The following is a 14,702-nucleotide window of genomic DNA, read 5'->3' on the forward strand; positions in this document are numbered from 1 at the left end:
CATTTGAGAGTACGCTGACCCTGGTGCTAGAGGGGGTACGCAGCTGGAGGTTGAATGTTTGAAGGGGTACGGGACTATAAAATGTTTGGGAACCACTGATCTAGTGCCTACATATAAGCTACATTCTGTACGCTGCACGTTAGCCTATCCATTGTCACCGCTGGGACCAATGCTCTAGCAAGCACCAAGAGTACTAGGAATACTGATGATATGTGCATCGTTTTTATTATGTTGCTTTGAGCCTTCTCCAAACCATAACCCTAACCTTAAGCACTAGTAATTCATGCTTAAACTGTTAACCTTTGAGTTGTTTCTGTCTTAACCCTGTAACCACACACATTTAAACCTGCAACCAGGCGGAATTAATGCATCAAAAATAGACGATCATTCATGAGTCAAACGGCAGTGGGCCAGATTCGAATCCATGCCGAGGTATATGTGTGCGGGAGTGTATATGTGGGTCACTGAGTGTAACTGCTGGACCACACAGGCACAGAAGAAATCAATAATTCATTCTGCCTATTGCTTGAGTATACAAAATAGTAAGAAAACCTGCTCTTTCCATCAATCAATCAAATGTATTAATAAAGCCCTTTTTACAGCAGCAGTTGTCACAAAGTGTTTATACAGAAACCCAACCTAAAACCCCAGAGAGCAAGCAATGCAGATGTAGAGGCACGGTGGCTAGGAACAACGCCCTTTCCATGACATAGACTGACCAGGTGAATCCAGGTGAAAGCGATGATCCCCATATTGATGTCACTTGTTAAATCCACTTCAATTGGTGTAGATGAAGGGGGAGGAAACAAGTTAAAAAAGGATTTCTAAGCCTTGAGACAATTGAGACATGGATTGTGTGTGTCTCATTCAGAGAGAGGGTGAATGGGCAAGACACAAGATTGCAGTACCTTTGAACAGGGTATGGTAGTAGGTGCCAGGTGCACGGTCTGTGTCAAGAACTGCAACACTGCATAACCAAAAGGACATCGAGCCAACTTGACAAACTAAGATGGCGCCGACAGATATGACAGATCTGCTTCTAGCTCCTAAGCAACTTTGCAGTATTTCGTTTTTTTTGTATTATTTCTTACATTATTAGCCCAGAATTTTTTGTGTTATTACTTACAGCCACAAAAAAATGTTTGGATATCAGAGCGGTGGTAACTCACCAGCATTACGACCAGGAATACGACTTTCTCAAATTGGATATTTTGTATGCACTGTACCCCACAGGGCAATTGAACTTTTCCAGACGCTGCTCCAAAACACTGCCAGTGGAGAAGAGGTATCCAGAGTGAACTTCTCGTTTGACTCAGGAGGTGTGTACACCATCCACTGCTTCAGAGTATATTACTCACTAACAAAGTAGACGAGCTCAGGGCGAGGATCTCCTTCCAGAGAGACATCAGGGATTGTAACATACTCTGTTTCACGGAAACATGACTCTGTCTCTGTCCAAACAGCCAGCTGGGTTCTCAGTACATCGCACAGACAGGAATAAAGAACTCTCAGGGAAGAAGAAAGGCAGAGGTGTATGTTTCATGATTAACTACTCATGGTGTGATTGTGATAACATATAGTAATTCAAGTCCTTTTGTCACCCGACCTAGAATACCTCCCAATCAAATGCCAACCGTATTACCTCCCAAGAGAATTAACTTTGGTTATAGTCACAGCCGTGTATATTCCCCCTCAAGCCGATACCATGACGGCCCTCAAGGAACTACACTGGACTTAATGCAAACTGGAAACCACATATCCTGAGGCCGCATTAATTGTAGCTGGGGATTTTAACAAAGCAAATTTGAAGAAAACACTACCGGTTCTATCAGCTGTGAGAGCAGCTGTACTGTACCTGTACACAGCCAATCTGTAAATAGCACACCCGACTACCTCATCCCCATATTAATACTTACCCTCTTGCTCTTTTGCACCGCAGTATCTCTACTTGCACATCATTATCTGCACATCTATCACTCCAGTATTAATGCTAAATTGTAATTATTTTCACCTCTAGGGCCTATTTATTGCCTACCTCCCTAATCTTCTACATTTGCACTCATTGTACATAGAGTTTTCTATTTTTCTTTACTGGTATTGATTGTACCTTTGTTCATGTGTAACTGTGTTGTTTTTGTCGCACTGCTTTGCTTTATCTTGGCCAGGTCACTGTTATAAATGAGAACTTGTTCTCAACAGGCCTACCTGGTTAAATAAAGGTTAAATAAAAAAATAAAAACCCATTGACTGTAGTACTCGCTCTGGAAAAACATTGGACCACTGCTACTCAACCTTTCGAAATGCATACAAGGCCCTCCCCCACCCTCCCTTTGGCAAATCAGATCATCAGATTGCTCCTCCCTTCCTATAGGCAGAAGCTCAAACAGGAAATACCCATGCTAAGTTCTATTCAACACTGGTATGACCAATTGGAATAAAGGCTTCAAGATTGTTTTGATTATGCGAACTGGGATATGTTCCTGGTAGCCTCTGAGAATAATATTGAATAAATGGATATGGTGACTAAGCTCATCAGGAAGTGTATAGGAGATGTTGTACCCACTGTGACTATTAAAACCTACCCAAACCAGAAACCGTGGATAGGTGGCAGCAAACTGAAAGCGCGGACCCCCGCATATAACCATGGCAAGGTGACTGGGAATATGGCGGAATACAAACAGTGTATTTTTTCCCTCCGTACGGCAATCAAACAGGCAAATCATTAGTACAGAGACAAAGTGGAGTCGCAATTCAACGGCTCAGACACGAGACCTATGTGGTAGGGTTGACAGACAATCACAAACTACAAAGGGAAAACCAGCCACATCACAGACACCGATGTCTTGCTTCCGGACAAGCTAAATACCTTCTCCACCAGCTTTGAACATTACACAATGCCACCGAAGTGGCCCGCTACCAAGGTCTGTGGGCTCTCCTCCGTGGCCGACGCGAGTAAGACATTTTAGCGTGTTAACCCTCGCAAGGCTGACGGTCCAGACAGCATCCCTTGCCGCGTTCTCAGGGCATGCCATATCAGCTGGCTGGAGTGTTTACGGACATGTTCAATCTCTCCCTATCCCAGTCTGTTGTCCCCACTTGCTTCAAGATGTCCACCATTGTTCCTGTACCCAAGAAAGCAAAGGTAAGTGAACTAAATGACTATCGCCCCGTAGCACTCACTTCTGTCATCTTGAAGTGCTTTGAGAGACTAGTCAAGGAAGATATCACCTGTCACCCTAGACCCATTTCAATTTGCTTACCACTCCAATAGATCCACAGACGATGCAATCGCCATCGCACTGCACGCTGCCCTATCCCATCTGGACAAGAGGAATACCTATGTAAGAATTCTGTAAATTGACTATAGCTCAGCATTCCACAACACAGTACCCTCCAAGCTCATCATTAAAGTTAGGGCCCTGGGTCTGAACCCCGCCCTGTGCCCCTGGGTCCTGGATTTCCCAATGGGCCGCCCCCAGGTGATGAAGGTAGGAAACAACACCTCCACTTCGCTAATCCTCAACACAGGGGCGCCACAAGGGTGCGTACTCAGCCCCCTGTACTCCCTTTTCTCCCATGACTCCGTGGCCACACACGCCTCCAACTCAATCATCAAGCTTGCAGACGACACAACAGTAGTAGGCCTGATTACCAACAATTTCTGGTGCCAGAAAAATATCCTCTCACTCAATGTCAACAAAACAAAGGAGCTGATCGTGGACTTCAGGAGACAGCAGAGGGAGCACGCCCCTATCCACATCGACGGGACCGCAGTGGAGAACGTGGAAGTGCTTCAAGTCCCTCGGCATACACATCACTGACAATTTGAAAAAGTCCACCCACACAGACAGTGTGGTAAAGAAGGCACAATGGTGCCTCTTCAACCTCAAGAGGCTGAAGAAATTTAGCTGTCCCCCCTAAACCCCTTTTTTACAGATACACAATTGAGAGCATCCTGTCAGGCTGTATCACAACCTGGTACAGCAACTGCACCGCCCGCAACTGCAGGGTTCTCCAGAGGGTGGTCGACTCATCACAGGGGGCAAACTACCTGCCGTCCAGGACACATACAGCACCTGATGTCACAGAAAGGGCAAGAATATCACCAAGGACATCAACAACCCAAGCCAGGACCTGTTTACCCCGCTATCATCCAGAAGACGAGTTCAGTACAAGTGCATCAAAGCTGTGACCGAGAGACTGAAAAACAGCTTCTATCCCAAGGCCATCAGACTGTTAAATAGCCATCACTAGCCGGCTTCGACCCGTTATGCAACCCTGCACCTTAGAGGCTGCTGCCCTATATACATTTGTATTTGTATTTATTTAACCTTTATTTAACCAGGCAAGTCAGTTAAGAATACATTCTTATTTACAATGATGGCCTACAAAAATGCAAAAGGCCTCCTGTGGGGAAGGGGGCTGTGATTAAAAAATATATTTTTATATATATATATATATATATTTTTTTATAAATAAAAATATAGAACAAAACACACAACAAGAGAGACAACACAACACTACATAAAGAGACCTAAGACAACAACATAGCAAGGCAGCAACACATGACAACAACATGGTAGCAGCACAAAACATGGTATAAACATTATTAGGCACAGACAACAGCACAAAGGGCAAGAAGGTAGAGACAACAATACATCAAGCAAAGCAGCTCTACATTTGTCAGTAATAGTGTCCATGATGGAGTCTTTGAATGGAGATGGAGATAAAACTGTCCAGTTTGAGTGTTTGTTGCAGCTTGTTCCAGTCGCTAGCTGAACTGAAACGAGGAGCGACCCAGGGATGTGTGTGCTTTGGGGACCTTAGGGGGAAGTGAGGTGTGAGAGGATTTTTATAAATAGGCATCAACCAGTGGGTCTTGCGACAGGTATACAGAGATTTATATTTGTATTTATTATTTATTATGGATCCCCATTAGCCAAAGTAGCAGCTACTCTTCCAAGGGTCCAGCAGAATTAAGGCAGTTTATACAATCAAAAAAAACATTACAATACATTCACAGATTTCAGAACACGCTGTGTGCCCTCAGGCCCCTACTCCACCACTACCACATACAGTGGAAGTCAGAAGTTTACATACACCTTAGCCAAATACATTTAAACTCAGTTTCTCACAATTCCTGACATTCAATCCTTGTAAAAATTCCCTGTCGTAGTTCAGTTAGGATCACCACATTATTTTAAGAATGTGAAATGTCAGAATAATAGTAGAGAGAATGATTTATTTCAGCTATTATTTCATTCATCACATTCCCAGTGGGTCAAAAGTTTACATACACAGAATTAGTATTTGGGTCAAACGTTTCGGGTAGCCTTCCACAAGCTTCCCTCAACAAGCTGGGTGAATTTTGGCCCATTCCTCCTGACAGAGATGGTGTAACAGAGTCAGGTTTGTAGGCCTCCTTGCTCGCACACACTTATTTAGTTCTGCACACAAATTTTCTATAGGATTGAGGTCAGGGCTTTGTGATGGCCACTCCAATACCTTGACTTTGTTGTCCTTAAGCCATTTTGCCACAACTTTGGAAGTATCCCAAGGATGAACCAGACTTGTGGAGGTCTACAATTTCTTTTTCTGAGGTCTTGGCTGATTTCTTTTGATTTTCTCATGTTGTCAAGCAAAGAGGCACTGAGTTTGAAGGGAGGCCTTGAAATACATCCACAGGTACCCCTCCAATTGACTCAAATTATGTCAATTAGCCTATCAGAAGCTTCTAAAGCCATGACATCATTTTCTGGAATATTCCAAGCTGTTTAAAGGCACAGTCAACTTAGTGTTTGTAAACGTCCGAACCACTGGAATTGTGATACAGTGAATTATAAGTGAAATAACCTGTCTGTAAACAATTGTTGGAAAAATGACTTGTGTCATGCACAAAGTAGATGTCCTAACCGATTTCCCAATACTATAGTTTGTTAACAAGACATTTGTGGAGTGATTGAAAAACAAGTTTTATTGACTACAACCTAAGTGTATGTAAACTAAATCCATGTGCATGTATAGTGCGTATGTTATTGTGTGTGTGTATGCATGTGTCTGTGCCAATGTTTGTGATGCTTCACAGTCCCCGCTGTTCCATAATGTGTTTTTTTATATGTGTTTTTTATAGAGTTCCATGTCGTCATGGCTCTATGTAGTACTGTGTGCCTCCCATAGTCTGCTCTGGACATGGGGATTGTGTGGCATGTCTTGTGGGGTATGCATGGGTGTCCAAGCTGTGTGCAAGTAGTTTAGACAGACATCTCGGTGCATTCAACATGTCAATACCGCTCATAAATAAAAGTAGCAATGAAGTCTATCCTCCACTTTCAGCCAGGAGAGATTGACATGCATATTATTAATATTATCTCTCTGTGTACATCCAAGGGCCAGCCGTGCTGCCCTGTTCTGAGCCAATTGCAATTTTCCTAAGTCCTTTTTTGTGGCACCTGGCCACACGACTGAACAGTAGTCAAGGTGCGACAAAACTAGGGCCTGTAGGACCTGCCTTGTTGATAGTGTTGTTAAGAAGGCAGAGAGAGCATCACTTTATTATAGACAGACTTCTTCCCATCTTAGCTGCAACTGCATCAATATGTTTTGACCATGACAGTTTACAATCTAGGGTTACTCCAAGCAGTTTAGTCATCTCAACGTGCTCAATTTCCACATTATTTATTACAAGATTTAGTTGAGGTTTAGAGTTTAGTGAGTGTTTTGTTCCAAAAACAATGCTTTCAGTTTTATAAATATTTAAGGTTAACTCTGAAACTAACTGCAACTCATTTTGACTGTTGCAGTTATTTCAGTTGCTGTAGTAGCTGACGTGTATAGTGTTAAGTCATACATAGACACTCTGGCTTTACTCAAAGTCGGTGGCGTGTCATTAATAAAAAATTTAAAAAGCAAGGGGCCTAAACGGCTACCCTGGGGAATTCCTGATTCTAACTGGATTCTATATGAGGCTTCCATTAAAGAACACCCTCTGTGTTCTGTTAGACAAGTAACTCTTTATTCACATTGTAGCAGGGTGTGTAAAGCCATAACACATACGTTTTTCCAGCAGCAGATTATGATCGCTAATGTCAAAAGCTGCACTGAAGTCTAACAAGACAGCACCCACAATCATATTATCATCAATTTCCTCCAGCCAATCATCTGTCATTTGTGTAAGTGCTGTGCTTGTTGAGTGTCCTTCCCTATAAGCATGCTGAAAGACTATTGTCAATTTGTTTACTGTGAAACAGCACTGTATCTGGTCGAACACACTTTTTTCCAGAAGATTACTAAGGGTTGGTCGGCTATTTGAGCCAGAGATTACCAGTTTACAGAGGAGTATAGAGTGCAGTGATGTGTCCTATGAGGAGCATTGGTGGCAAATCTGATGGCAGAATGGTAAAGAACATCTATCCGCTCGAGAGCACCTTTACCTGCCGATCTATAAATTACTTCTCCGTAATTTAGCATGGGTAGGATGGTCATCTGAATCAGGGTTAGTTTGGCAGCTGGGGTGAAAGAGGAGTGATAGGAGCCTGCAGCTTTGATATGTGCTGAGAGAAGGACAGTGCACCCTCTAGCCATACTCCCAAGTACTTGTATGAGGTGACTACCTCAAGCTCTAAACCCTCAGCGGTAGTAATCACACCTGTGAGGAGAGGGTCATTCTTCTTACCAAACCACATGACCTTTGTTTTGGAGGTGTTCAGAACAAGGTTGAGGGAAAAAAAGTATTTAGTCAGCCATCCATTGTGCAAGTTCTCCCACTTAAAAAGATGAGAGAGGCCTGTAATTTTCATTATAGGTACACTTCAACTATGACAGCCAAAATGAGAAGAAAAAAATCCAGAAAATCACATTGTAGGATTTTTTTATGAATTTATTTGCAAATTATGGTGGGAAAAACGTATTTGGTCAATAACAAAAGTTTTGTTATATATTAGTTTTTATATATAGTTTTGTTATATATATAACAAACAAAAGGTTTGTTATATATTCTTTGTTGGCAATGACAGAGGTCAAACGTTTTCTGTAAGTCTTCACAAGGTTTTCACACACTGTTGCTGGTATTTTGGCCCATTCCTCCATGCAGATCTCCTCTAGAGCAGTGATGTTTTGGGGCTGTTCCTGGGCAACACAGACTTTCAACTCCCTCCAAAGATTTTCTATGGGGTTGAGATCTGGAGACTGGCTAGGCCAATCCAGGACCTTGAAATGCTTCTTACGAAGCCACTCCTTCGTTGCCCGGGCGGTGTGTTTGGGATCATTGTCATGCTAAAAGACCCAGCCATGTTTCATCTTCAATGCCCTTGCTGATGGAAGGAGGTTTTCACTCAAAATCTCACGATACATGGCCCCATTCATTCTTTCCTTTACACGGATCAGTCGTCCTGGTCCCTTATAGAAAAACAGCCCCAAAGCATGATGTTTCCACCCCCATGCTTCACAGTAGGTATGGTGTTCTTTGGATGCAGCTTCAGCATTCTTTGTCCTCCAAACACGACGAGTTGAGTTTTTACCAAAAAGTTATATTTTGGTTTCATCTGACCATATGACATTCTCCCAATCTTCTTCTGGATCATCCAAATGCTCTCTAGCAAACTTCAGACAGGCCTGGACATGTACTGGCTTAAGCAGGGGGACACGTTTGGCACTGCAGGATTTGAGTCCCTGGCGGCGTAGTGTGTTACTGATGGTAGGCTTTGTTACTTCGGTCCCAGCTCTCTGCAGGTCATTCACTACGTCCCCCCATGTGGTTCTGGGATTTTTGCTCACTGCTCTTGTTTACCTATGATGAAAATTACAGGCCTCTCTCATCTTTTTAAGTGGAAGAACTTGCACAATTAGTGGCTGACTAAATACTTATTTGCCCCACTCTATATATATATGTACACACTGTATTCTATTTTACTCTATTTTTGTCAATGCCACTCTGACATCGCTTGATCCAATATTTCTATATTTCTTAATTCCATTCTTTTACTTTTAGATTTGTGTGTATTGTTGTGTATTGTTAAATACTACTGCACTGTTGGAGCTAGGAACACAAGCATTTCGCCACACTGCAATTGCACCTGCTAAATATGTATTTGTGACCAATAAAATTTGATTTGAACATGGGCCAGCATTCACAAGAGATGCGTCTTAGCCGGCACGTAGCTTCCATAAGGTAAACTGTAGCTATGTTACTGCGTTGTATACAGACAGCGCTTCCAGCTGCCCCCTGACGGCAATTCTAAATATTTATTTTGATATTCAAATCCTCCTGCTGCAGGATTATTATTATTCCTCCTGCGACATCTGTGTATCGGGAATAGGGTGCCATTTGGGACAGAGCCTACATTTTCAAAGTTTGGGTTTCAATCCAACTGAATGACGGAGTTAATTATAACTGCCATAGCAGGCTTTGAGAACACAACTTTACTGGACAAGTGTCTTATTCCGAAAAAAAAAACTATTTTTGAAGGAAAATATCAACCAGTTTACCTGCTGTTTTAACAGCAGTGCCCAAACCGATTCTACGATTTTGTATGAAGGTACATTCAATAAAGGTTTGATTTAAACCTAATAAATTAATAGACTCACTGGAAGGTGCAGCAGAGGGGGGTAGAGACTGTTGAGGTGGACCCCAACCCCTCATGTTGTAGGCCGACACCTGAACATAGTACAGCCTCCCCTGGAAAACACACACACACACACACACACACACATTATGTAAAATACATTTTCACATGATGTAAAACGTACACACAGTATGTACTAGCCAGAGGAAGATAAAACAGCTGAAAGTTGAGCAGAGCACAGTAATATCACGGTATTTTGGTTGAATGAGGGCAACTTGTTAGAATGGTGACTTATAATGGTGACCTATAAACTTACATAGTGCACTACTTTTGACCAGAGCCCTATGGGCCCTAATAAAAACTAGTGCACGTTATAGGGAATAGGGTGCCATTTGGGACGCATCCTGGAAGTCACCAGCTTTCCCTCATTCAGCCCCCCACTCCATTACTGTGTCATTCCCACACTCCTTCACTTCCTCCCTCCATCATTACCCCTCCTCCTATACTGGCCCCATTAGTTACTCATCTGTCGTTGTGCTCCTTCTCTCTCTCATCCCCTTTCTCTCTGTGTGAGCTCCTTCTTTCACCTTATCTCACTCATTGGATAATTTTTTTAACGAACTACGAGCACTTATATCCTACCAACAGGACATTAAAAACTGTAATATCTTATGTGCCACTGAGACTTGGCTGAACAACAACATGAATAACATACAGTTGGCGGGTTTTACGCTTTTTTCGGCAGGATAGAACAGCTGCATCCGGTAAGACAAGGGGCGGCGGTCTATGAATATTTGTAAACAACAGCTGGTGCAAGAAATCTAAGGAAGTCTCAGGCAAGGTTTTGCTGAGACACCGCACTCAATGAGCTGTATACGGCCATAAGCAAGCAGGAAAACGATCATCCAGAGGCAGCGCTCCTAGTGGCCGGGGAATTTAATGCAGGGAAACTTAAATCCGTTTGACCTCATTTCTACCAGCATGTTAAATGTCCAACAAGAGGGAAAACAACTCTAGACCACCTTTACTCCACACACGGAGAAGCTCTCCCTCCCTACAAAGCTCTCCCCTGCCCTGCATTTGGCGAATATGACCATAATTCTATCCTCCTGATTCCAGCTTACAAGCAAAAACTAAAGCAGGAAGCACCAGTGACTTGATCAATAGAAGAGGTCAGATGAAGCAGATGCTAAGCTACAGGACTGTTTTGATGGCACAGACTGGAATATGTTCCAGGATTCTTCCGATGGCATTGAGGTGTACACCACATCAGTCACTGGCTTCATCAATAAGTGCATCGATGACGTCGTCCCCACAGTGACTGTACGTACATACCCCAACCAGAAGCCATGGATTACGGGCAACATCCGCACTGAGCTAAAGGGTAGAGCTGCCGTCTTCAAGGAGCGGGACTCGAACCCAGAAGCTTATAAGAAATCCCTCTATGCACTCCGACGAACCATTAAACAGGCAAAGCGTCAATACAGGACTAAGATTGAATCGTACTTCACCGGCATGAGAGCATCAGCTGTTCCGGAGGACTGTGTGATCACGCTTTCCGTAGCCGATGTGAGTAAGTCCTTTAAACAGGTCAACATTCACAAGCCCACAGGGCCAGACGGATTACCAGCACGTGTACTCTGAGCATGCGCTGACCAACTGGCAAGTGTTCTCACTGATATTTTCAAACTCTCTCCCTGACTGAGTCTGTAATACCAACATGTTTCAAGCAGAACACTATAGTCCCTGTGCCCAAGAACACTAAGGTAACCTGCATAAATGACCCGACCTGTAGCACTCATGTCTGCCATGAAGTGCTTTGAAAGGCTGGTCTTGGCTCACATCAAATCCATTATCCCAGAAACTCTAGACCCACTCCAATTTGCATACCGCCCCAACAGCTCCACAGATGATGCAATCTCTATTGCATTCCACACTGCCCTTTCCCACCTGGACAAAAGGAACACCTATGTGAGAATAATATTCATTGACTACAGCTCAGTGTTCAACACCATAGTGCCCTAAAGGAGATAAAGGAGGACAGAGCATGCCCCCATTCTCATCGACGGGGCTGTAGTGGAGCAGGTTGAGAGCGGCAAGTTCCTTGGTGTCAACATCACATTTTACTGCTGCTCTTTAATTATTTGTTACTTTTATTTTTTATTTATCTATTTTTTTACTTAACACTTATTTTTCTTAAAACTGCATTGTTGGTTAAGGGCTTGTAAGTAAGCATTTCACTGTACACCTGTTGTATTCGGCGCATGTGACAAATAAAATGTGATTTGATTTTTCCTCTCTCTGTGCTCCCTCTCTCTCTCTCCCCCTTCCTCCCTGTCTGCTGCATATACTTCAGTACTATTTACCATGGTAAGGCCGTTGACGGTACACTTGAGAGTTTGTAGGTTTTCCAACACCATGTCTCCGGCCAGCAATGAGAAATCCTTTAGACAGCTCCACTCCACTGTAATGACACATACATACGCACATGCACACAAAGTCAGCATTACAAATACTCACAGACAATAACATCACAGACTGGGTATGTGTGTGTCCTCTCTCCATAATAGAAATCAATAGGTACCCTGGTGCTGTGTATTACACTATTAACCTTTTCATTGGGCTGCTAATGCCTTGAGGTGTGTAGTTTCCCTCGCTTTCCCTCTCTCTGCTCTCTCTCTCTCTTCTCTCTCTCTCTAGCTCTGCTCTCTTCTCTTTTTTGGAACACCATTATTTTGGTCTCACTGAGATTTACTGTCAAGGCCCAGGTCTGACAGAATCTGTACAGAAGATCTAGGTGCTGCTGTAGGCCCTCCTTGGTTGGGGACAGAAGCACCAGAACCACAGCAAACAGTACACATCTGACTTTAGATTCTAGCAGGGTGAGGCCGGGTGCTGCACAGTGTTCTAGTGCCCTCCCCAATTTGTTGATATGTATCTTGAAGAGGGTGGGGCTTAAGCTGCATCACTGTCTCGCCCCACGGCACTGTGGAAAGAAATGTGTTTTTTTGCCATTTGCTCAGTACATCGTTTTCACTGAGGAAATGTACTCTCTCTCCATCTCTTGTTCCCTCTTTCTGCTCAATCTCTCTCATTTCTCTCTCCTTTGCTTCTACTTCCACAGAACCCCTAAAAGGCTTGTGAAGACTTCTACACCTCTAGGGAAAAGCCCTGGTGAGCAGAGATTAACTATAGATCATTACAAAGCCTGTTGTTAACCTTCATGCTCCATCTGCAGCATAAGCCTATTAGTTGAAATGACCGGCCCTTTAGCCTTTACAGTTCAATACACTGATCTCTCTCTGCTAGGGCTCTCTGGGGCTCTCTGGCCTTCAGCTAGAATGGATGAAGGTAGATAAGGGTGGGAGAGAGAGAGAGGAAGAAGAGAGGTGAGGGGAATAGCTAGCAGGGACAAAGGGGATTAGAGTGGAGGATGGTATAGGGACATTTAATAGTTTCACTGTCACCCCAAGTAATTGTAGCTTGGAGGGAGAGAGGGATGGCGGGAGGGACGGGTAGGGAGGAGAGGGAAATAAGTCAATATCAGTCATGGCAATAGTTAATAGATTTACTGTCATCCCACAGGGCTGGAGGTAAGCAGGTTAGTGAGACAACAGACTGAGGGGGCACAGGGGTTCGAAATAAATTGCAGAGGGAAGGAGAATAGGAAAGGGGAGAGAGAGACAGAGAGAGGAGGGAGAGAGAAGCGAGACAGAGCATGAGAGAAAGTACAGAAGGAGAAAGTAACAATGAAAAGCAACAATAATTTATTTGTTCCTACCCATTAGTTTCCTTTCTAAATTGCAGTTCCTTTCATGTGTGTGTCCGCTCGTCTGTGTATTTGTGTGTGTATGCGTGCGTCTGTGTGTGTGTCCACAAGTCTGTGTGTGTGTGTACCTCTGTACTTGGTGACCACAGCAGAATTGAGACAGTGGGGTTCCTGGAAGGTAACTGTGAGAGAGGAGCTACTGGTTACACACAGACCCACTGCAGATGGGGGCTCCGGCACACCTAACAAAAAAAAAAAAAAAAGAAGAATTTTAGAAATGCCCTTTTCATATCCGCAGTTGGCACGAAGTGCTTTATAGATACCCAGTCTAAAAACTCCAAACAGCAAGCAAAGCAGAGGCAGAAGCACAGTGGCTAGGAAAAACTTCCTAGAAGGCAGGAACCTAGGAAGAAACCTGAAGAAGAACCAAGTTCCGAGGGGTGTGTCCAGTCCTCCTCTGGCTGTGCTGGTTGTGGAGTACATTAATAAGGACAGATAGTTTTTCATTATGTGTATGCTGTTACGAAACCCCTGAGCTAACCTACTGATATTGTTACAAGTCTAGACATTCCTAGCTCTAGCTAAATGGTCTGTAACCTGTGTGCATTTATGTGAGAAGTCAGTGTACTCCCCTTGGTCGACCAGCCCAGACAGATTATTGTGTGTTCAGTTTATGAAAATAAATATATAAAAAAGGGAAACTACTAAAGGCATGCCCAAAACTAAAGACGCAACACAAAAAATGACATTTGCAGGCTGAGAGATTCCTTTCCACCTTTCTCTCACTGATTGCCAATCCCTGATTGCCCACACCTGTGCACATTTACATTTACATTTAAGTCATTTAGCAGACGCTCTTATCCAGAGCGACTTACAATCAACATTTAACAAGACTGCCACCTGCCCCGGCTGGTGCTGCCACCTGCCACCTGCCCCGGCTGGTGCTGCCACCTGACCCGGCTGGTGCTGCCACCTGCCACCTGCCCCGGCTGGTGCTGCCACCTGACCCGGCTGGTGCTGCCACCTGCCACCTGCCCCGGCTGGTGCTGCCACCTGCCACCTGCCCCGGCTGGTGCTGCCACCTGACCCGGCTGGTGCTGCCACCTGACCCGGCTGGTGCTGCCACCTGCCCCGGCTGGTGCTGCCACCTGACCCGGCTGGTGCTGCCACCTGCCCCGGCTGGTGCTGCCACCTGACCCGGCTGGTGCTGCCACCTGACCCGGCTGGTGCTGCCACCTGCCCCGGCTGGTGCTGCCACCTGCCCCGGCTGGTGCTGCCACCTGACCCGGCTGGTGCTGCCACCTGACCCGGCTGGTGCTGCCACCTGACCCGGCTGGTGCTGCCACCTGCCCCGGCTGGTGCTGCCACCTGAC

At 44.4% G+C, this 14,702-nt stretch overlaps 1 protein-coding gene across 5 annotated transcripts in view; it reads right to left on the reverse strand.

Moving 5' to 3' along the window:
- The window catches only part of ankfn1 (ankyrin repeat and fibronectin type III domain containing 1), a 236,824-nt gene that overhangs the window by 56,015 nt on the left and 166,107 nt on the right, over window positions 1–14,702 (reverse strand). For all 5 annotated transcript variants that reach the window (XM_052473466.1, XM_052473478.1, XM_052473470.1 and 2 more), the window contains 3 exons: window positions 13,458–13,571; window positions 11,927–12,024; window positions 9,583–9,673 (listed from right to left, as the gene is read on the reverse strand). In XM_052473466.1, the coding sequence (XP_052329426.1) occupies window positions 9,583–9,673; window positions 11,927–12,024; window positions 13,458–13,571 (303 nt within the window). The remainder of the gene's footprint in view (window positions 1–9,582; window positions 9,674–11,926; window positions 12,025–13,457; window positions 13,572–14,702) is intronic.

The sequence above is a fragment of the Oncorhynchus keta genome, chromosome 2 (genome assembly GCF_023373465.1).
Source record: "Oncorhynchus keta strain PuntledgeMale-10-30-2019 chromosome 2, Oket_V2, whole genome shotgun sequence".
NCBI lineage: Eukaryota > Metazoa > Chordata > Actinopteri > Salmoniformes > Salmonidae > Oncorhynchus > Oncorhynchus keta.